At 43.6% G+C, this 24389-nt stretch overlaps 2 protein-coding genes across 25 annotated transcripts in view; both read left to right on the top strand.

The window, feature by feature from the left end:
* The window catches only part of MICOS10 (mitochondrial contact site and cristae organizing system subunit 10), a 447625-nt gene extending 430633 nt beyond the window's left edge, over positions 1–16992 (top strand). For all 21 annotated transcript variants that reach the window (XM_050793785.1, XM_050793791.1, XM_050793759.1 and 18 more), the window contains 3 exons: positions 12467–12514; positions 13819–13928; positions 16750–16992. In XM_050793785.1, coding sequence (XP_050649742.1) covers positions 12467–12514; positions 13819–13928; positions 16750–16764 — 173 coding nt within the window. In that variant the 3' untranslated portion in view covers positions 16765–16992. The remainder of the gene's footprint in view (positions 1–12466; positions 12515–13818; positions 13929–16749) is intronic.
* NBL1 (NBL1, DAN family BMP antagonist) overlaps positions 1–24389 on the top strand; it is a 282591-nt gene that overhangs the window by 232732 nt on the left and 25470 nt on the right. The window lies entirely within an intron of this gene.

Below are 24389 nucleotides of genomic sequence, written 5' to 3' on the forward strand. Positions count from 1 at the left end.
AAGAGATGAGACCATCCTGGCCAACATGGTGAAACCCCGTCTCTACTAAAAATAAAAAAATTAGCTGAGTATGGTGGTGTGCACCTGTAATCCCAGCTACTCGGGAGGGTGAGGCAGGAGAATCTCTTGAACCTGGGAGGCAGAGGTTGCAGTTAGCTGAGATCACACCACTGCACTCCAGTCTGGGGACAGAGGGAGACTCCATCTCAAAAAAAAAAAAAAAAAATCATAGCCCATAATTCTTAGGTCTCGTAAACTTGTCATTTTTAAAAATAGAAGGTACAGATTGTTTTAAAATGCTCTTTAGATAGATAGCATGAAAGAGAAAGAAAGGATAAATGAGTACACATTAGAAAAAATGTTGGAGGCTCTAGATAAATGAGGAGGTGGTCTAAGAAGACAGCAAATCAAAGCCACCCCTTCCCCCCCAACCCCCACCTCCGGCTTTTTTTTTTTTTTTTTTTTGGAGACAAGGCCTTACTGTTGCCCAGGCTGGAGTACAGTGGCACAATTGTGGCTCACTGCAACCTCCACCTCCTGGCCTCAAGCGATCCTGCTGCCTCAGCCTCCAGAGCAGCTGGGATTACAGGCTCGCACCACCATGCCCAGCTAGCAGATTGATCTTAACGGATACTGAGAGACAAGGTATATTTGGGAGGAGTCGAAATCTAGTGCTTTTACTTCAATTTTCTTTATCCAATCTAAGCCATTAGGATGCTTAGGATAATTTATAATTATTGTAACACTCTGACATAATTGTCGACAGATTTGTAGACTTACCTTACTTTGACAAATGTTTACAAGTTAGAACAAATGTTTCTGATTGTTTGTCAGAACCTGCACATATAAAGCACTCAGAATTCCTGTTTGATAGATTTTAAATGATTAACTAAAGCAACTGATTTAAGCAACATAATTCACTTTTTACTAGGAAGGTAGTCTTAAGAAAGCTGCGAGTTTCTTGGCATCATTTCAGATGACTAAGTTGAAATTCATTTGCTGTAGGAGTTTTTTATTTATTTCTCCTTTTTTTTTTTTTTTTTTTTTTTTTTTTTTTTTTGAGACAGGGTCTCGCTCTGTCACCCAGGCTGGAAGGCTGGAGTGCAATGGCAGGATCTTGGCTCACTGCAACCCCCACCTCCCGGGTTCAAGCATTTCTCCTTCCTCAGCCTCCCAAGTAGCTGGGATTACAGGCGCCCACCACCACACCTGGCCACTTCTTGTATTTTTAGTAGAGACGGGGTTTCACCGTATTGGCCAGACTGGTCTTGAACTCCTGACCTCAAGTGATCCCCTAACTTCAGCCTCCCAAAGTGCTGGGATTACAGGCGTGAGCCACTGTGCCTGGTCAAAATTTTTAATTTCTTTACCATTTCAGCATAGTCCTGTATGTGAGAAACCATGAGCTTGTTAGCTCATAAATATCCTATTCTGATTAGATGCAAAAATATATTACTGTTTCAATCACATATTTTGTCTTGACACTAAAATAAATGCTACTCATTGTATGTATTCCCAGACAAGATTATGGAGAACTTACCTTTCTCTCTATTCCAGCTGCAACTGGATTTTTTTTTTTTTTTTTTTTTTTTTTTTTTTTTTTTGAGACAGGGTCTTCCTCTGTCACTCAGGCTGGAGTGCAGTGGCACAATCACATCTCACTGCAGAGTGCTGGAATTACAGGTGTGAGCCACCATGCCCGGCCTCAACTTGAAATTTATTTTAGCTCATAACTTCTACTCTAGAAGATGTTTTAAGGCCGGGTGCGGTGGCTCACGCCTATAATCCCAGCACTTTGGGAGACCAAGGCAGGTGGATCACTTGAGGTCAGGAGTTCAAGACCAACCTGGCCGACATGGTGAAACCCTGTCTCTACTAAAAATCCAAAATTAGCTGGGCATGGTGCACGCGCCTGTAGTCCCAGCTGCTTGGGAGGCTGAGGCAGGAGAATCGCTTGAACCTGGGAGGTAGAGGTTGCAGTGAGCCGAGATCAAGCCAGTGTGCTGTAGCCTGGTGACAGAGTGAGACTTCATCTCAAAAACATATTTTTTCTTTATGAAAGCTAAATTCTTTTTTTTTTTTTTAATTTTATTATTTATTTATTTATTTTTGAGATGGAATCTCGCTCTTGCCCAGGATGGAGTGCAGTGGCGCGATCTCCACTCACTGCAAGCTCCACCTTCTGGGTTCACACCATTCTCCTGCCTCAGCCTCCCAAGTAACTGGGACTGCAGGTGCCCCCTACCGTGCCTGGCTATTTTTTTTTTTTTTTTTTTTTTTGTATTTTTAATAGAGACGGGGTTTCACCATGTTAGCCAGGGTGGTCTCGATCTCCTGACCTCGTGATCCGCCCACCTCAGCCTCCCAAAGTGCTGGGATTACAGGTGTGAGCCACCATGCCAGGCCAATTCTTGGTTTTATAATGTATGCAAGTCCAGGGATTTGGAGAGGTTTTTTATGGGGCTTGGTAGAGTAGTGCAACCTTTAAGAAAGACTCTAGCCAGGCGTGGTGAGTCATGCCTGTAACCCCAGTACTTTGGGAGACAGGCAGGTGGATCACCTGAGGTCAGGGGTTCGAGACCAGCCTGGCCAACATGGTGGAACCCCACCTCCATTAAAAATACAAAAATTAGCTGCATGTGGGGGCACGTACCTGTAATCCCAGCTACTTGGGAGGCTGAGGCACGAGAATCACTTGACCCCAGGAAACGGAGGTTGCAGTGAGCCAAGATCGCTCCACTGCATTCCAGCCTCGGCGACACAGTGACACTGTCTCAAAAAAGACCGTAGAGTGCCGCTGTACTGTCATGTCAGCTGGGTGCTGCTTCCTCGTCTTACTGTCCTTGCCGGATTTTAGCAGGCTCTCAGAAGGCCTGAAACTCAGGCAGATTCTTTCAACACCTCTTCAGATGCTGACTTGGGATATCATCGTTTGTATCAACACATCCTAAATGCAGAAACATGGGTGTACTTAAAAATATTTGACTGCCTTTTCTGTTTGTCTTTGTCCATGAGGCTTTTTAATATACTCTTTCCTATGGATCCCTGATCTATGAATTGTCATTAAGTGTGGCCACTTCCCCCTTCTCAGAAGTTCCTAGTCCTGGTCAAACCCTTGCTTTTGCCTGTACTGGTTGTCTTCCATACCATCTCTTTCATTTCTGCCTATCATGGAATACAGGAAAGGTGGAGGGAGGGCTATGGAGAGACCACAGGATGCAAGGCCGTAACATTTCCAGTCAGATGAGCCGAGAAGAGTCTGAAGTCTGGACCTTATCTCCCACTTGCAGTTGCTTTGGGGCTGCAGAAGCCAACTGGTATTTTCACCTCTGATGGCGGCTTCTTCAGATCTGTCCTCATTGCTGCCATAGTGAATGACAAAAAGTACACATCTGATGTATAGCTTCTCTACTTAATTCCGTCTGTTGCTTCCTTATTGCTTACAGGGTAGAGGCCACGATCCTTAGATGGATGGCATAAAAGGTTGTCTTGCTTTATCTCCTACCTCACACTTGATAATTTGGCAGCAAGGAGCTTGCTGTAGCTCCTGTCTCTTGCCACCTTCCCTCCCACTTCCTTCTCTAGCCCCCCTGGACAGTGGGTATCCTCAGTGCTCCTAGTACATCCTGTTTCTGTCATTGTACCCTGTACTTCGCGGGTCTGATTATCAGCTGGCTCCAACACTGAAACAGTGAACATAGTGCAGGAACTTATCATTCCCCAGGGCGTGGCATAGTGCCTGGCACACAGTAGGTACACGATTTGTATAATTAAGGAAATGCCCACACATAATGTTGGCCATAAAGAAGTTTGGAAGATGTTGAGTTTTCCTGTGGTGGGTTTAAAATGTATTATAATAGCTTCATATGTCTGTGAGGAGGCTGCACTGGGAGCAGTATAGTGTCGGGATGAAGCACCATGCCTCTGGAGTCAGGCTGCCTGGCTCACATCTCACATGTCTGACCTGAGGTTCTGTGCCTCAGTATCTCTATAAAATGGGGCTCATAAAATAAGTTTATTGTGAAGATTAGATGAGAAAATTTAATCCTTGAGCATAAGTGCTTAGTGAATGCTATTCCTTTTATTTACTATTCCAGAAAACAATGTAGATGTTTTTATAAATCAAGTTATATTATATTTTATTTATTTATTTATTTATTTTTGAGACAGAGTCCTACTCTGTCACTCAGGCTGGAGTGCTGTGGCGTGATATTCAGCTCACAGCAACCTCTGCCTCCCAGGTTCAAGAATCCAGTTATATTTTAGATTGATTAAGGGAATTTAGTGTTAAAAGATTATCTGATGCCTGTTGTAAGTAGCATCATTGTTTTTATAATTATCCGGGTAGAAGTTCTCAGCTTTTTCTTTGACAGCCTTTCCCCACTCACCTCACCTTATAAAAAAGCCCAGATACATACATACCCCCCACACCCACACATACACCCACACCCCCACTCTCTCTTTCACACACACATTCAGTCACCTCTGTCTTAGACACACACGCACACCACTCTCTGTTTTTTTTTTTGTTTGTTTGTTTGTATTTTTAGTAGAGACAGGGTTTCACCGTGTTAGCCAGGATGGTCTCGATCTCCTGACCTCGTGATCCGCCCGCCTCGGCCTCCCAAAGTGCTAGGATTACAGGTGTGAGCCACCGCGCCCGGCCACCACTCACTCTCTTAATGGATTGTTAAGCCCTATATATTCTGCCAGCAAAATGCTCTTCCTTTCCAAGCAATCCTACACACCTTAGAAGAATCTGCCTAGAGCAGAGCTTCAGTCATGTTATTCCTTCTAAAACATTCTTTAGGGAAGCCCACTGCTGACTGAGTGAAGTGCTGTAGACCCAGCTTCTGGTGCCTTCTGCAGAAAGGCCCGAGATTCCTTTGTAGCCTCCTCTCCTGCTGTCCTGGATGTGCCTCATGCTTCAGCTGGATTGGGCCACTCCTCAGTTCCCTGCACTGCCCTGCTTTTCTGCCACTGAGTGGAGTGCATTCCCTTCTCCACAAACTTTGGCTGTTAAATGTCTGCCCTTCTGAGACAACTCAAATGCCACCTTCTTTTTGACAACTTAAAAAAAATCTCCCTAGCCAAATGTATTCCCATCTGCCTTCTCTGGACCTATCATAGAACAGTGTCATTTCATGGCACTGCGGTTATGCTTTTAATCAGTTTTCTGGGTGAAATGGACTTCTTTCTGACTTCTTACCCTTCTTTATCACAAGCTCCCCAGGGAAGAGACTGTCTTATTTCTCTGTGATCCTTGCTGAAGCCAGTACTCTTGCCCTTTAGTGCTCAGTAAATATTTGGACTTTCGATTTGTTCTTGAAGTGTTTTTTTGTTTTTGTTTTTGTTTTTGTTTTTGTTTTTTTTTGTGGGGGAAGAAGGTGAATCACAGTTACTATGTGCAGTGTACTGTTCTTCCAAGGGTTTTACACATCTCGTGCGGTTTCATCCTCACACTGTTCCCCAGTTAGAGAAAGGCACTGTTAGTGTTCTTCTTTGCCACATGCAGAAAGTGAAACATAGAGAAGTTACATAGTTTGCCCAGGGACTGAGACACACAGCTAGTAAATAATCTAATAGTATTCACAATCGTTTTAACCTGTCTTACCCCAAATCCTTATAACCTCAAAACTGAAGAATAATCATTGTACAACACTTTCCTTCCCTGCCCCCCGACCCCGAGACAGAGTCTTGCTCTATTGCCCAAGGCTGGTGGAGTGCAGTGGCACAATCGGGTCACTGCAGCCTTGACCTCCCAGGCTCAAGCGATCTTCCCACCTCAGCCCCCCACAGCCCCCGAGTAAAGCTGGGACTACAGGTATGCGCCACCATGCCCTGCTAAACTTTCCATTTTTCAAAGAATAAACACTCTATACTGGACTGATATTCTCCAAGGATAAAGGAAATCTTCCCGAGTGCCTTCTACTTAATAAATGTTAATAAATGTTGATCAAGTCAGTGTATGAAAGGAAATACGTTAATGATGCTGTTTCTCCATTGAGTTTTTTTTTTTTTGAATTTTTATTTTTTACACGGAGTCTTGCTCTGTCACCCAGGCTGGAGTGCAGTTGGCGTGGTCTTGGCTCACTGTAACCTTTGCCTCCCAGGTTCAAGTAATTCTGCCTCAACTCCCGAGTAGCTGGGACTACAGGTGCATGCCACCACCCAGCTAATTTTTGTATTTTTAGTGGAGATGGGTTTCACCACGTTGGCCAGGCTGGTCTTGAACTCCTGACCTCAGGTGATCCGCCTGACTCGGCCTCCTAAAGTGCTGAGATTATAGGTGTGAGCCACTGTACCAGGCCACTTTCCACTGATTGATTGATGTATGTATGTATGTATGTATGTATGTATTTATTTTGAGACAAAGTCTAGCACTGTCGCTCAGGCTGGAGTGCAGTGGCGTGATCTCAGCTCACTGCAAGCTCCGCCTCCCGGGTTTACGCCATTCTCCTGCCTCAGCCTCCCAAGTAGCTGGGACTACAGGCGCCCACTGCCGCGCCCGGCTAATTTTTTGTATTTTTAGTAGAGACGGGGTTTCACCGTGTTAGCCAGGATGGTCTCAATCTCCTGACCTCGTGATCCTCCCGCCTCGGCCTCCCAAAGTGCTGGGATTACAGGCGTGAGCTACCGCGCCCGGCCACATTGAATTTTTTATTTGAATCATAGAATAGACATTAACACAATAGCTATAATGATGTATAAATAGGATATAATGAATCCCCGATTCTTATATTTAATTTCACAAGGATGAGAATCCAGTTACTGCTGGTACAATTGAGGAGGAGCTGGAGATATTGGAGATGTTAGGGAAAAAGGGAGTCCATAGAAAATACCCTTTTCAGCAGTTTATAGACCTCAGCGCATTTGGATTCATTGTATCTCCAACCAGTGCACAGAAGTAAGGAAAGTATTTTCTGGCTTGATTTGTTGACGATTTCTCATTGTTTCTAAGTAATTCAGGTTTTTGTTGCCACTCCTGTAGGTCAAACATCTGTGGTTTCTGTTTCCTGGAGGGGCTGCAGAGTAACATAGTCGTAAATTAACCATGGATAGTGTTAAAATCCAGAAAAACACACTGTTGTCATATGTAACAAGAGACAGTCACCTTGCTGCTCTGCATGAGTTCTATCCCTTTGTGTAGGAAAGAGCCATGACTCGGAGTCAGACAGCCTGGGTTTGAATTCTACTTTTTATAGGTTTTCATAATAAACTTTATAATGTGATACACTGCCTGACACTTTGTAGATGTTAGTACCTCCAAAGCACACCCCCCATAAATGTGACCTGTCTTTAATGTGTTTATCTAAACTTACCAATTTTGTATCTTTTTTCTCAGCTTCCCTTTAATAATTAATCTTCAGAGCTGCTTCTCATTTTCCTACATACTTTATCTACATGTGCATTAACGAATTATATTTTGGTAAAATTTCTTCAACTATGTTTCTTGTTTTATGCATTCTTAGAAGCTGTATGGCTGTCAGAATTCTGAAAGTTGAACTAAGTGCTTACACACTCATTTAAAAGGACCCCTTTTTGAGTTTGGCTTTTCTTGAAGCAGAGCACACCAGTAATGACTCCACATTTACCTTTCATATCTTTGTTCCTTTCCGTTGCCTGGTTTGTTTGCTTGTTCTAATCGGAATCCTGGTAATTGATGTCCACCCGAGAAATCCCTGCAGATGTTCTAGCCCCTGTCTAGTCCAGATAGCCACAGGAAGGGTAAGGTCTTGTAAAATAGCCACCTTCTTAGTATGTTTCCTAAATGCCCTATGGCAGTGTTGACTTTTGAGAAGCTGATTAATACAGACTAAAATCACCATCTCTGAGTCCTTGGTCTGGCACTTTCACATGAATGGCATTTACATGTGGACACCTGGGACAATCTGTCTTTTCCTCAAAGGATTAAGTAACACAGTTTGAAGCTGACTTAAAACTATTTTTTCCCTCATTAATGGGGCCCTGAGCATCTTTCATAAATCAGAAATGTGTCTTGGAAATGTAATTCTCACTAAACTCAGTTCCAAGGGTATTTTCTATAAAAGCACATTCTTGTTTGTTCTGTCATAACACATGCATTTGGTGATTGTAATAGCGTTGACAGAAACACGATGGAACAGGAAGCATGGCCATTATAAATGGGTCAGTTTGATATAAATTTATGTTCAAAGCACAGATATAGCTTTATTAGACACAAGACAATTCTAGGAAAATATTGATGACATTTTAAAGCAAAATGGTCTAGTTCAGCAGTAAGTCTGAAAGGATCCTCTATTTAAAAAAATGTATATATATATATATATATATATACACACACACACATACACACCAAAGCCTGATGTGTCATATAAACAATTGCTAATGTTGATGAAATACAGTCAACTGTGCAAAGGGCAAGAAAAAACTGGTTTTCATTTTCAGCGGTGGCTCATCCACAGTGTGATCCTACACAGCCAGTGAGTTGTATTTTAATAAAGGATTAGCTATTATACTATAGTTTTTTTTCTTTTTCAAGGTCTCACTCTGTTGTCCAGGCTGCAGTACAGTGGTATGATCAAGGCTAGCACTGCAGCCTCAACTCCCAAGCTAAAGTGATCCTCCCACCCAAGCCTCCTGAGTAGCTGGGAGCACAGGCATGCACCATCATGCCTGGCTGATTTTTATTTATTTACTCATTTATTGTTACTTTGTTTTGTTTTTGTTTTTGTAGAGATGCAGTCTGACTATGTTGCCCAGGCTGGTTTCAAACTCCTGGGCTCAAGCTATCCCCACATCTTGGCCTCCTGACGTGCTGTGATTACAGGCATGAGCTGCTGCACGCAGCCTGTATTACACTTCTGAAATCTTTTATCAGGGAGGTGGCAGAACTTACTACCACTTAGTGAATTCCATGTCAGACACTATTAGAGACTTTCCATTTTTCTAATGTAGCAACCCTGTAAGGTTGTTTTCACTCTACAGATGAGCAGGTTTTGGCTGGGTAGGGTTGACGAATTGGCCTGGGGTCAGAGAGCTGACTTGTAGGGACTGGAGCAGCGGTTTGGGCCCGGCCTGTCTTGCTGCAGCATCAGTGCTCTCACCACTCACTCAGCAGGAGAGTACATTCAGCATTTATTTAGAAATTGGATCCTTTCTTTCAGACATGTAAGAATGAAGAAGTTTTCTAGCACAAGGCTTCTAGGATCTTAAAGACTGGTAATTCCTGTAGCTTCTCATATTTGTGAACTGCCAGTTGAATATGGTACTTAAGTTTTTGCTCATGCATCTTGATGTAAGTTATACAAAATAAAATGGAGTTACTTTGCTATTTTAACTAATCTTTTAGATGTAGATTAAAATGTAGCACTGACAACTATACCTTAGGCTTACGAATGTAGGAGCCTTGTTTAAAATGTTACATTTAAGCTGGAGTGGGGTCTTTATAATTGCCATAAGTTATTGATAGATGAAATGGGTCTATAGTCTTTTTTCCCCTTTGATCTTTTATAGAAATGTTTCCAAGTGAATTTCTGTTTCTGTTCCTCTTCAGTGAGTTGTTCTTCCTTCATTGAAAGTCCATAGGCAATTGGAACTTTTGTGAAGTTGGTTGTACAGGAGCATATGTGACTACAACTTGTTCTGTTAGGGGCTAACATCCAAAATACATTGCTGCCCCGAGACTGCAATCAGATTAGAGAGCCTACTTGTTAATTCCTGCTGATTATGTTTGCTTCTAATTCTTTGCAGTGAGGTAAAGCTTTATGATCTGTGGCATGGTGAGAACAAAGAATTTTCTAAATGTAAAATGCAGTTGCGTCGAGCAATTAGAAATTGTCCATAATTGTAATGGCCAACAACATACATTTTCCCCCTTTTCTTACCAAAACGTGGCTTAAGGTGTACATTGCTGTACCTCCATTGGTTGTTCTCCTTTTAAATTTGTTGTAAAATCCTTTTAGGCATAAGATAAGGCCTATTATCTTCTGTATCTTATCAGTATTGTATATATACTGATATATTGTACATATACTGGGCGCAGAGTTCTCTGTGCTTTTTACTGTTAAAATACCATCCGATGAAATGTTAAGGAATTGCTCCTTCTTAAAAATGTGTATTTATCTATTAGCCGGTTTTATGATGTTCTGTTGGGCACTAGGCATGTATTAAATTGCATGGTTAGACTGATTCGGAGTAATTTCATTTTAGAGGAATATGTGCCAATTCTTTTTCCTCTCCAAAAGGCATGGTTTCAGAGCATGGCCCTGTGCCTAATGTTAATTCCATAAGGCTCCTTTGTTATGTTCCCCACCCCCTACCACACGCCCGCAACTGGCCTCTGCCATGAGGAAGATGTGTGCCTATAATCAGGCATTTCTTTACTTTAGGGTTATTTGTCATTTCAGACAGCATGGACTTTTGAGAACAGGCTTAAGTTGGGGAAGGCAGGGTTACATAAACTGTATTCATTGTTAAATATTTGCTTCCAGGGAAGGTGAAAAATGCTTTGTACTTTTTCCTTTGGCTTTTTTCCTTCAAAAGAGCTTGTCATGCAACAACAAAAAGTGGCCAAAGGCAGAGAAAACTCTTCTCTTTTCCATGTTGGTTTGTTTTTATTGTAAGACAAACCTTTCATGTTTTATTGTTATGAAGTCTAAACCTGGCCTAGAGGTGCCAATCTTTAGTGGAAACAGCTGCAGAGTTGGTGTCCCCTGATCAGGTGGGACTTCTTTGAAGCAACATGTTGCCTTTTAAAAGAGAATTGTGCATGTGAGAACTTGAATCTGTAAAACTCATCAGCGGTTCCACCATTGTTTATCTTGTAAGTAACTGAGATATAGCTAACTCTAAGTAAAACATTGCAATTAAAAATCACTTTCTGAATTATTTTTTTCTGAAGAGAATAGTCTTATTACTTTTTGTCTTAAAAATACAGAAATGAGGGAAAAATCACCCTTAAGAATTGAAGATACAGCAGCCCAGCTGAACTAAGACCATAGAGCACATTCTTTGATAACTCCTTTTTGCTGGTCTGAACTGTTTATTTTTACTTCATATTTACACTTGCAGATAAATGCCTATAATAGGAACAAAACTGGGTGGTTGGGCATATATCTGAATTCTAGAGATTAAAGATTTTGATTTTCTGCTTGATATTGATTGATGTGAAAGCATTGCTCGTCTTTTTGATTGAGTGGTACTGTTAGCAATGGAGTTGGCATCATTCTTGGTCTACTGCTAGGAAAAGTTGAGCATCAGATAGCTTTTTCTCCTTGGGGGAAAATAGAAGAGACAGGCATGGAGTCAGAGGGACAAGAAAAATGCTGAAATATTTTCCTTTGGGGCTTTTGATTTCTTTGCCAAAAAATTGCCTCCAGATGGAGAAGAGCAAAAGCTCTGATTGTAAGTCATTATGTTTTTACTGGCCTATCTCCCCATTCCATTGCCTGGTTTGGAATCTGTAAGCCAGTCCAAATCCTTTACCTCATTTTCTAGTACCAATTTACTGTCTTACTCATCTTCCAGCTGCAAGGAGTGAGGCAAATCGCCTTAAAATTGAACCTGTATCATTTTATAAGCCAAGCAACAGCAGCATCTTGCCAAGGAATATCAGTATCAATGGCTTCCATGTCCCTGAGGTTCTTGAATCACACCTACCAGGTCGTCTTCTTGTGTCTGTGACTTGTGCGGTAGGATTAGTCTGGGAATGAATTTAACAGGCCCTTTCGGCTTTGTGAAGACTTGTTACTACCCGGGTTGTCTAGCATTCTGAGCTGTATGGGGAGCACAGTCATGTTTTGGCTGTTATTTCACTGGCAGTGGAAATCTTGACATTCCAATTTCCCTTGAGGGGTAGTAATTGTTTAGGGGTTGAAACTCTAGAGGAATCCAACGTCTGGACATGGCAGATACAGTATCATTGGGTCTGTCAGACTTGAGCCCGGATCACTGTGCCGCAACTAACTAAACAGTATCCTCGGGCAAGTCATTTTCTTCATCTGCGGCTCTTGAGGGACGTCTTTTTCCTCTGCCTAGATATTCTGGCTTGTGTGATAGCGCAGCCTTTAGGAATTGTTCTGGATTACTGCTTTTTATCTTCCTCCAAGTGCGGAGGTGGCAAGGGAGCGCCCTGTTGGCACTATCTCCTGTTTTGGCTGTGATATCCCTCTTTGAGGTTGGTAGGAGACCCCAGGATGCTGGAGGCCACTTGCCAGCAGTGTAGAGAGGGTCGACTCCCTGCCCCACATCCCACAACTTGTCTAGAGAGAACAAGGAGTCAAGTTTTTATTTCCTGTTGGGCAGGAGAACCAAAGGCATCAGTAAAACCTCTGACAAATAAAGACAGTTAGAAATTAGAAAATTAGTTCTCTACCAAATTATTAAAGAAAATCTGTTTTACGATGTTCACATTTAAGAAATGTTAATGTTAGCTTTGTGAAGTTACTGCTATGAGATTCATCGTGTCTTTTCTCCCTCTTTGTAGGTACGGGTTTTGGATTAGGAATTGTTTTCTCACTTACCTTCTTTAAAAGTAAGTGTCACTCTGTCTTTTCAACATAATGTCGTAGTGTATACATATATGTAGCAGGGACACTTCCAGAGGACACATTGGAACCCATCAAATTGTGGGTTGTCAACCCATCCATTTATGGGGTTAGGTAGCCCATTATAAAATGAATTAGATAAAGAATGTGGACTTGAAAGAGGTCAAAATGGGTTGGGCATTTCCAGCATTCCCCTGGGCACTGAGGCAGGGTGCCTGTTATCCTAAATATGATATTATTGCAGAAGCCTGTACTTGATGCCAGTGAGTCATTTGGCCAAGTCTGCATGCTCAGATATTTCTAATTAATTGTAATTTTTTTCTAGAGGAAGTGAAAATGAGAATCTTGCTGGTAATAGAAACAAGTAGACCAAACACATACTTCTTGGTCAAAAATTCTCCTAAGCAAAGGGCAGGCAATATTCTTTTCATTCTGTGGAAGAACTTCTAAAGTTTGGATACTGAATAGATGCCGAGGGATCCTTTTGACCTCTTTCCGTGAAGACCAGTGGGAAATACTTGACTAGAGAATCATAATTAACACATAGTGCTGATATGAAAGAATCACTTACAGAGTGGCTTATGTAAACCCCATGACTTACTACTATAATCAAAGCATGTAAATATCGGTAAAATGCTTACATCTTTTTAGAATTCATGCATCTTACTGGCTAAGATATTAGTTAAACTGAGCAGATGATTAGAACTGATATAGAAAAGTTAAAAGATTTATCTACTGTTTTCATATTTTACTACTTTTTTTTTTTTTTGAGACGGAGTCTTGCTCTGTCGCCAGGCTGGAATGCAGTGGTGCAATCTCAGCTCACTGCAACCTCCGCCTCCCTGGTTCAAGCAATTCCCCTGCCTCAGCCTCCCAAGTAGCTGGGATTACAGGCACGCACCACCATGCCCGGCTAATTTTTTGTATCTTAGTAGAGATGGGGTTTCACCATGTTGGCTAAGACGGTCTCGATCTCCTGACCTCGTGATCTGCCTACCTCGGCCTCCCAAAGTGCTGGGATTACTGGCATGAGCCACCGCACCCAGCCTTTACTACTTATTTTTCCTCAAACTTATCAGCATAGGCACTTAACAAGTATTTGCTAAACAAGTAACTTCACTAATTTACACCTCTTTTTTGGGGCCATTGTGAAACATTGATAAAAATGTATGGTTATGATAGTCATTAGTATGATGCATGTTGAATCCTAAGTAAATGTATTTAAGAGGATGGGGAGCTTTATCTTCTCTTAATAGTTCCCTATTGGGATTTTCCCTTTTCTGCTCACTAGGAAGAATGTGGCCATTAGCCTTCGGTTCTGGCATGGGATTAGGAATGGCTTACTCCAACTGTCAGCATGATTTCCAGGCTCCATATCTTCTACACGGAAAATATGTCAAAGTATGTACAGAATATATATTTCTCTTTCCTTCAGAAGAGAAAGATTTCTCCTGAGCCCCTGAAGAATTCTTTAGACTGTATGTAATGAGGAAACCATGTGTGTCACTGTGGCACCACTCTGAGATGCTAATTGCTCTTTGGCCTCCAGTGATGTCATCACTGTTTTGGTGCTAAAGTCTCCCCTGTGCCTTCAGATGCATATGTGTGTTCAGATACATACTCATGTGCTAGCTGATTGGAATTAAGGAACCTGCTTGAACGTTTATCATCAATGGTAAGGTAGATTGTGTTAACTATCTGTAAGTAGCACTTTTCGTTTAAGATCTGAGTGCCCTATAAACATCTCACATATACTTAAGCTAAACCCAAAGACTTCCGGGACCCAGCCATGATTCTGCTTTTTATTAATTTATTTTATTTTTTTGAGATGGAGCCTTGCTTTGTCGCCCAAGTTGGAATGCAGTGGCACCATCTCGGCTCACTGCAACCTCTGCCTCCCGGGTTCAAGCAATTCTGCCTCAGCTTCCCGAGTAGCTGGGATTATAGGTGCCTGCCACCACGCCCGGCTAATTTTTGTATTTTAGTAGAGATGGAGTTTCACCATGTTGGCCAGGCTATGGTTCTGCTTTTTAACTGAAGAAGGCAGTCTCGACTGTAAGTGTCACATGATTCCGCTGAAGTCCTGCCTTCAGATGGATTTTTATTTTTATTTTATTTTATTTATTTATTTATTTTGGAGGGATGGAGTATCACTCTGTCACCAAGACTGGAGTGCAGTGACGTAATCTTGGTTCACTGCAACCTCGGCCTCCCAGGTTCAAGTGATTCTCCTGCCTCAGCCTCCCGAGTAGCTGGGATTACAGACACGAGCCACCCATGCCCGGCTAATTTTGGTATTTTTAGTAGAGGCAGGGTTTCACCGTATTGGCCAGGCTGGTCTCGAACTTCTGACCTTGGGTGATCCACCCGCCTTGGCCTCCCAAAGTGCTGGGATTATAGGTGTGAGCCACCGCGCGTGGCCTTCAGGTGGATTTTTAATGCTGCACACAAGCTGGAAACTTCTTACCCACACCTCCAGAGGGAAGAGGGCGGCAGGCTTCCTCAGGGCTTCATGTGTAGCAGTCTTCCTTACTTGATGATTAGTTACTGTGGGGTTTAAGTGACAGGAACATTGGAGGCTGGTGCCCAAGGACAGAAGTGGCACTTATTTTGTATTTCCAGGACCTGAAACAAAATAGGCACTCAAATAAATGTAAAATGAATGAAAGAAGTAAATTATTCTATTAGAGGTAAGTGCTGATGGCCTCAGGCTTACCAAGGCATAACCTTTGTAGCAGCACAATTCTCAGTGAACAGCTTCACATTCCCTGCATGCACAGAAGCCTCAGCTTTCCAGGTTACTCTTGGGCTAGAATCACTGTGAACGGGGCAGCAGCTGGGCCAGTGGAAAGGGCACAGAAGCCAGGAGACCTGGGTGCAAGCCCGTCACTTGCTTCCTGTGTGATCTTAAGTTGTTTCACTTCTGAGCTTCCATTTTTCCTCCATAAAATGAGGGTAATAATTTCTACCTATAGTGTGGTTGTGAGATTTACACACGAAAATGTTTTTAAGCTGTGAAGTGCTAAATATATAGAAACATTGGTTGTTGTAGATGAGGCCAGCGCAAAAAGAGTGATTGACTTGTCCATTGTTCCACTGTAATAACAAATAGAGTGGAAAATGTGGTACAAATGCATGTCCTAATTCTAGTCAGGAGCTGTGGCCACAAGGGCCACCAAATCTGAAGTTGAAGTATCCTGCCACGGCCCTGCACCTGCCATTTTAGAACCTGCTCACACCGTCAGCTGCCTGCAGCCAGCCCATGGGTGCTGGAGAGATGGGAGGAGCGGAGCCATCTCTGCGCCAAACCAAGAGTGAGGTCATCACAGGGACTGTGACTGTGCAAGAAGAGGCGCCGCTGCGTGGCACTGAAGCCAGCAGCCGGCCTTTTCCACCGCTCCCTGGCTCCTCACTTTCCTGGCACCAGAGCTGATTGTGGGGAGAAACAAAAGGAGCAGAGAGAGAAGCTTCAGGTCTTTTGCTTAAAACATTTCCATTGTTCCAAACTGCGTTGTCAGGGATAATGGCTTGGGGTGATTGTATGCATATTATGTATTTAATGACTGGGAGTTCCTGTGGAAAATATTGTTCCATTTTTTACATTTGTGTGTCCTGCTCCAAAATGGCCTTGTAACTGTATCTGAACTTGAGTCTCTGCCTTGATGTTGTCATCCTCCATTCCCTGAAAAATGGAGGAAAATCCCAACTTGGGCTTATTCAGTGTCATCCTATTATGATAACTGCCTCTTGAGTGCCTGATCTGCCCCCAAGACCATCCTGGGTGCTTTATCATTAATAGTCTTTCCCTCTAGACCTGCCAGTGGATTTGTGAGAGATGTTACTATCCTCATTCAGCTGATGAGAAAGCCGACTCTTACCGGGGTTGAGAAACTTGGCAAGGCCATGTAGTTCGTAGGCTGGTTAGAACCATGCTCTCCCGCTCCCCTGGGACGCCTTTGTCAGGTTTTAGTAATTGTGATCCAGGTCATGATGGTTTGGCCCTGTTCCTCTCATTTCCCACTCTTCTTCCTGTAAGATCGGGGCCGGGGGCACTCTCAGAAACCTGGGTGGGGTGTACATAGTCCTGTTGTGATCCAGTTTTAATGTAAACAGTGTGATCAGGTTTTGGCCTCTGGCTCTTTGGGTCTGACCTGATACAGCAATTAGAGAGGGTTGTCAGAATGCCGTGTTAAGTTTTAAGCTCAGTGTCCTTGCTTTACAGGAGCAGGAGCAGTGACTTCACCTGAGAACATCCCAGCGGGAGGACAAGAGAAATCATGTTTATTCCTCAGGAATACTGAAGTGCCCTGGAGTAAGCTGCCATTCTTCTGTAACAATGTTATCAGTGATGCTTTAAACTCCAGCACCTGGTTATGTATTTGAAACCAAGTCTGTTTCTTGTTTTGTATTTTCTCTCTGGAAGTTGTAAGGAGGTGGTCTTAAATAAATTAAACAAAAATAGGAAGCCCATTGCATGGCCTTTGTTTCTTCACCGTTGGTCTCTGAGCTTGAGGAGGACTGTGTGTGAACTGCCGGCAGCTGTAGCCACCTGCTCACAGCCCCTCTGAGAACCCCCTGAAACCAGTCTTTGGGTATTCCTTCCCACTTGCCCCCTCATGCATAGTTTTCAGAACTGCTTCCGCCTCGTAATCAGAAGTTGAAGATTGCTGCTGCGTGGCCTGATGGAGATGACTGATGTCTCAAGGCGCCTTTCGTTCTGTGGCAACTCTTCATGTGTTCTCACCTGGGGACCTGGCAGGGTACATCTCAGCTGTGCCTACCGAGAGGCGGTCCCACTGCTGCTGTATTAGCAGGGGAGGAATCCTGGCTGTGTGGATGGCCCACTCCACTGAAGTCAAGTCCTGCAGCTTCATAGAGTTTGAGACAGTCCAAGCTTCAGCTCTGGAGGGCGGAGGAAAGCTCATGGCATGCCCACCCGGCCGGAGGGGCCCGTTTGGGGTTAACTTTGTCTTCACGTAGCAGCTGAGGTTTGAGGACAAACCCCTTTGAGTTTGTTCCTGTGGTTTCACTTGAACCAGGGATGCTAGATGCAAAAGTCATATTTTAGCAATTTCTTCAGACGATATACAGAACCCCAGAGCTCAGCCTTTCTTATTTCTTTTTCCTTAACATAGAAGTAAGACAAGCAGAGCCCGATCTCACTTGCCCCTGCATCCTGTAAATGTTGATTGGGCATCTACTGTAAGCTAGACTCTCTTGTAAGCAGCAGAGATAAATGGGTAAAAACACACAGGCTTCTGCCTTCAAGGAGCTTAGAGTCTGATGGAAAGACACATGCAAACACAACTCTGAAAGAAGTGTTTTAATGGAGAGGAGAGGTGTAGGCAAAGTACTGAAAACAAAGGAGAAGGAGCAACTACGTCTCCTTAGCATGGCCCCACAGGCGATGGAATGCCTGCACTGAGACCCGAAGTTGACTGGGAATCCCAAACAGAAGGAGGGTAGCCTCTGTGTTTGCTCAGGATCATGTAATGCATATTATAGCTGGGAAATCGCAAGTAGTTCAGCATAGCCAGGGTGTGCAGGGGCAGGGAAGAGGCATGGACGGGGAGGCTGGGCAGTAGGGTACAACTCATGTCTGACTCCAGTTCTGGAACATTGATTAGACCTTAGTTCTTACAAGTGCTATAGTGAGTACATTCAGGGTAGCAAATACCCTCCCTCAGCCTCCCCACTCCCTTTTCCAGAAAGTTCTGCTAGGCTCTGCCCTATAAACTGTCCAGGCTTTTCTGCCTTCTGGGCTTGTTTTCCTCTTTGGGTCATCTGAAGTCCAAAGATGGGCTTAGCCCTAGACTGGAAGTCTCAGCCATGGCTTGTCATTGCTGCTTGGCTGTTTCTCACTTGGTCCGCTTCATTCCATGATGAAGGCAACCCATGTAATTGAAAGAAAAATAATGTACAACCTGTTTCATCCCTTCCACTTGTTTTCTTCCTATTTGCTTTATTTATTTATTTTTGACATGGAGTTTCTGCTCTTGTTGCCCAGGCTGGAGTGCAATGGGGCGATCTCGGCTCACTGCAACCTCCACTTCCTGGGTTCAAGCGGTTCTCCTGCCTCAGCCTCCTGAGTAGCTGGGATTACAGGCGTGCACCACCACACCCAGCTAATTTTTTATTTTTAGTAGAGACTGGGTTTCTCCATGTTGGTCAGGCTGGTCTCAAACTCCCGACCTCAGGTGATCCTCCCGCCTTGGCCTCCCAAAGTGTTGGGATTACAGGCGTGAGCCACTGCACCCGGCCTCCTATTTGCTTTAAAAGTATTTTCCTGGCCGGGCGTGGAGGTTCACACCTGTAATCCCAGCACTTTGGGAGGTCGAGGCGGGCGGATCACGAGGTCAAGAGATCGAGACCATCCTGGCCAACATGGTAAAACCCGTCTCTACTAAAAATATAAAAGTCAACCGGGCATGGTGGCGCACACCAGTAGTCCCAGCTATTCAGGAGGCTGAGGCAGGAGAATCATTTGAACCCGGGAGGCAGAGGTTGCGGTGAGCCGAGATCACGCCACTGCACTCCAGCCCGGCAACAGAGTGAGAATCTGTCTCAAAAAAAGCATTTTCCTTCCCCAATTTTTCTGTCATTTTCCCATCTTCAGGCAGAGAGAAGAATAACATGCCCCCTTCCAAAAACGACAAAACATAAGGTGACCACAAATTCCCTAGACACGTCAGAAAAATAAGGAGTGGAGAGGGACATTGGAATGAAAGTTCTCTATCTCATTAGCTGTTAGGTTTTAGGCATTTATTTGGATGGATCTCTTTGGCATCTTGGAAGCACCACTGAAGTGCTCTGAGAAAGGGGTCAGCTGTCTGAGGGAATAGTTCTGGACAGAGGCCACAGGAAGCACTGGCCAGTTGCTTTAGTTCTAGAGAGCTTTGTATTCCCGCCTTGTCGCCGTTAGCAGAGGCTGGCCCAAGGCACACTTGATCCTGTCCCCACTCCCTGCCCCCATCTCAGATCAACCTTCAGAAAGTCCTGGCTTGTTGGCAAAGGCACACATTCTGTGTTACTCTTAAGTTTCATTAGAAATTCAAGTCCTCTGGGGCCCTGTTCCCTTGTGGGCTTGTGCAACTGACTTTGTTTCTTGTCTGCCTTTCTGGAACCAAATCCAAGGAAATTCATGGGTTTGGGGAGACAGCGATGGGAACCCAGCGGGGCACAGGATGCTAGGATAAAGCTGTGGCGCCCCAAAAGTGGCCTGCTCTGCCAACATACATAAATACATACAGTCTGAGCTTGACACTGTATAATTTGGCCCAGAACAATATGTATTTTGAGCTCATTTAGGTGAATGACTTTGGCATTCCAAGTACCCACCAGAGGAGCCTTTATCAGGCTGCATTTGCCTTATGCAGAAGTATGCCTTTGTTCTGAGAAATGGCCTCAGAACACACTGTTGAGCTGTCTCCTTTAGTGAGTGTCATCCTCTCATCCATTTCAAAAGATGGCAGATGCCGTCTCGAAGTCCTGCTTGTAGGAAATGCAGGGGTTGGGAATGGAGATGAAGATCTAGTTTTTTGCTTTTAGTTTTCCCAAACCTCACTGTTTACATTTTTTAAAAATGTAACCAAGCCATAATTGCATTTTGCTTGTCATGGTTCGATCTGATTGTATTGTTGAAGGACTATTTTTGAACCTGTCCAAATAAACTCTGCAAAGTATTTCCACAAGGATGTGACTCCATGGCGCTCGGACAGCCTTCATCCTGAATGGTACTGAGACACAAATGGTTTCCTGTTGCGTGCTTTCTAATTACCTAAATGCAAACGGGGTGGAAGGGAGAAAGTGGAAATTCTAAGTACCAAAAGGAATGTTACATTTAGAATAATAAGCTCATCTGGAAGCTATCACCACTTTTTTCTTTAAGCGCGCTGCAAGCATCGCTTCCCCTTGGACACCAAAGCATGGGATTGGGGTAAAGACAGACCGGGGCAGGAGCAGGGGAGAAACCCCATGTCTAACGAACGGCCTCTGTGTGGAACAAGAGTGAGAGTCAGTGACAACTGTTCTGCTGTCAAGTGCCTTGACAGAGAGGAACCAAGGGAGAGGCAGGGCTGTAAATAATTTGGAATCAGGGGACTGGATCTAAGTTCCTACTCTACCACTTATTTGCCAGGTGACCACGAGGAGTTTCCATAACCTAAGGGGTTGTTGCAGGCTGGGCGCAATGGATCACACCTGTAACCCCAGCAATTTGGGAGGCTGAGGCAGGTGGATTGCTTGAGCCCACGAGTTCCAGACTAGCCTGGGCAACATAGCAGGACCCCGTCTCTACAAAAAACACAAAAATTAGCCAGGGATGGTGGCATGCACCTGTAGTCCCAGATACTTGGGAGGCTGAGGAGGGAAGATCACTTGAGCTCAGGAGGTTGAGGCTGCAGTGAGCCATGATCATGCCACTACACTTCAGTCTGGGTGACAAGAGTGAAACCCTGTCTTAAAAAACAAATGAAAAACCACACACATGCACACAAAGTTATTTACTGAGCACATGGTCTTTGAGCTAGGCTAGGAAGGGAGAAGGGGAAAAGACACTGAAGAAGAACTCTAGGAGCTTCCACCCAGGTAGGAACATAGAACTATTACTGGGCATTTGCATTCAGGATAATTGGCTTCAATTGTTTGACCCTCACTTAAGGAGTTCAGAGCCAGAAGGTGGAGGTGGAGGAAGATGTCAAGAATTCTTGAAGGAGGTGTGGGCAGGTGATGAATCTTTAACAGGGAAGAAATTGGGGCTAGAAAAAAGGAGCTCATTATCAACTGTCAATCACATCATCTTTATTCCTGGTCTATCCAGTTTGAGCTAGGCAGAACATATATCACGAGACTTAACGTTTTACAAGCTTATGATAGAAGTACTGTTATCCTCGTTTTATGGATGAAGAAACAGATTTTGGAAGGGCAAATTAACGTGCCCAATGACAAGAAGGTGAGACGATGCAGGTGGAATCTGAACCTGATTCCAGAGGCCAGACTCTGATCTACTTTCTATGCTGGTCAAAAGCTGTTTAAAGTGGGGAGGGTCATTTCAAAGGAAAGCAGTTTGATCCAGTTTAAACCTGATTTGAGCTACTTAAACTAGTTGAAATGGATCAGAGCCCGTTCATTGAGTTTAAATTAGTAAGAATAAGTTGATCCAATTTGAAGTCAGCTGTATTTGTTTAAAAAAATAATTCCTATGTCTATTAATCAGAAACATAATTATCAATCAGAGCTTTGGGTCAGTGTTGCTGATGAGTTTGGCTAAGTCCTTGCAAATGTAATAAAGCATCATGACATTTTATTGGAGTAGGCATCTTAAAATCTATACACTTTTCAATTAGATAATTAGATTTTTTTCTTTTTTTTCTTTTCTTTTTTTTTTTTTTTGAGACAGGGTCTTACTCTGTTGCCCACGTTAGAGTGCAGTGGAGGAATTTTGGCCCACTGCAACCTTGCTATCCAGGGCTCAGGTGATCCTCCCACCTCAGCCTCCTGAGTAGCTGGGACTGCAGGTGCACGCCACCATGCCTGGCTAATTTTTGTATTTTTTGTAGAGACGGGGTTTCACCATGTTCCCCAGGCTGGTCTTGAACTCCTGGGCTCAAGCGATCCACCTGCCTCCGCCTCCCAAAGTGCTGGGATTACAGGTATGAACAACTGCATCTGGCCCTAAATTTATTCTTTCTTATTACGTGGCATCCTATGAGAAAGAACTTTCCCTTCTCCCTCATTTATTTAGTCATTTATCTATATCAGTATGAACTCATGGATTCTCGTTTTATTCAACTGATTACAATCCATTATTATTAATATTTAACTCAAATTGTCTAGATTTGTCCAGTAGGATCTCTTTCAAATGGTATCTGTATCCGTTTGACATATCCATTCCATTCTTTGAACACGAGCTATTGCAGACTCTTCTTGTATTTGCCCCACCCAGCCTTGGAATCAGCAATTTCTCCAAGGAGCCCTGGTTCCATTGAGTGGCGAGTGGTAGTTAGAAACCAAGCTCTCTAGGTATCCTTGTTGCTGTTGGTGTGCCATTGCTTAGACACACCAAAAGCTTTGTCCACCTCTTAGCCGACATAGCTAGAAAATATGTGTGTCTATGTGTGTGTGTGTATGTGACCTTGAGTTCATGCTATCTTAAGTCTAAAACCTAGGATTTAGTCTAGCCTTCCTGCCATCCATATTTGTAACTCCCTTATCTAATAGTGAGAAATGTGGCTCTAGGGATTTGATTTTGAAGGAGCAGTATCTATAAATTAGGTCTAGTTGGCTTCTGTGTGTGTGTATATGAGTATAAATGTGCTGTGATCCCCTCTCCAGTCTCTCCGTCTTTGTCTATCTGCACATGTACATGTCTTTCAGTTTCCATCACTCTTTGCCCTCTAGCTTTTCTGCTGTCTGTATCTCTGATTGTGATCAAGACCTAGAGTACTTTTTTATTTTTATTTTTATTTTTGAGACACAGTCTTCTCCCTGTCATCTAGGCTGGAGTGCAGTGGTGTGATCTCAGCTCACTGCAACCTCCGCCTCCCGGGTTCTCAGCCTCCCGACTAGCTGGAATTACAGGAGCCCGCCACCACACCTGGCTAATTTTTGTATTTTTAGTAGAAACGGGATTTTGCCATGTTGGCCAGGCCGGTCTTTTTTTTTTTTTTTTTTTTTTTTTTTTTTTTTTTTTTTTTTTGAGACGGAGTCTTGCTCTGTCGCCCAGGCTGCGGTGCAGTGGCCAGATCTCAGCTCACTGCAAGTTCCGCCTCCCGGGTTTACGCCATTCTCCTGCCTCAGCCTCCCGAGTAGCTGGGACTACAGGCGCCTGTAACCTCGCCCGGCTAGTTTTTTTTTGTATTTTTTAGTAGAGACGGGGTTTCACCGTTCACCATGTTAGCCAGGATGGTCTCGATCTCCTGACCTCGTGATCCGCCTGTCTCGGCCTCCCAAAGTGCTGGGATTACAAGCTTGAGCCAACGCACCTGGCCTACCAGGCTGGTCTTAAACTCCCAACCTCAGGTAATCCGCCCGCCTAGGCCTCCCGAAGTGCTGGAATTACAGGCGTGAGCCACCTCGCCCAGCCTAGAGTACATTTTTATTATAATAGTTATGGAATAGTTTTATTCTTACTATTTTTCAGTTAGGTAGTTGAGTTTAATGTTTTTTATATTTTTAGTTTTTATTAGTTATTATAAGTAATGTTTGCTGTAGTTTTAAAGCCCTTAAATTAACTTCCTTTTTAAGTGGGTGGCTCTGACTGACTGATCCTTCCATGGGTCAGTGACTTTGAATCAGAAGAAAGGCTTCCCCAAATTCTTACTATAGAGCATCCACTGTTCTCATCGGAGCTTCCCTGGGTCACTGTGTAATCATGAGAAAGTCACTTGATCTCTCTGGGCCTCATTGTAAGATAGTAATGATCCCTGTCCCTTCCTGCCACATGGTCCAGATGTGAGGTCAGGCACACTGTTACTGAGGAGAGAAGGAAAATAACCAGATAAAGAGTTCATTTTTTAATATAATCAATTATATAACACATTATGATGGAAAGAACCATCTCCTGTCTACACGGGAGTATATCCATTATAATATCACATGACAGACTCTTCATACCACAGAAGTTAGACTCGCCCCTGTTCCAGACGCGACTTCCTCTTCTCCCCATGGAAGCAGACTTCATGGATAAAACCCAAATCCTATCTGGTTGTAGAAGTCCTCCTGTCAAGGAATAGAAAGATGATTATGGATCTTCTCTTCATCAATTTGGATACCTCTCTTGAAGATTAGGAGATCAAGTCACAGAACGTAATGCTAGAATTTGTCAGTCAGGAGCCACATCTATTAGGGTTTCCTGAATCCTCC

This window comes from Macaca thibetana, chromosome 1, assembly GCF_024542745.1.
Source record: "Macaca thibetana thibetana isolate TM-01 chromosome 1, ASM2454274v1, whole genome shotgun sequence".
In the NCBI taxonomy this organism is placed as follows: domain Eukaryota; kingdom Metazoa; phylum Chordata; class Mammalia; order Primates; family Cercopithecidae; genus Macaca; species Macaca thibetana.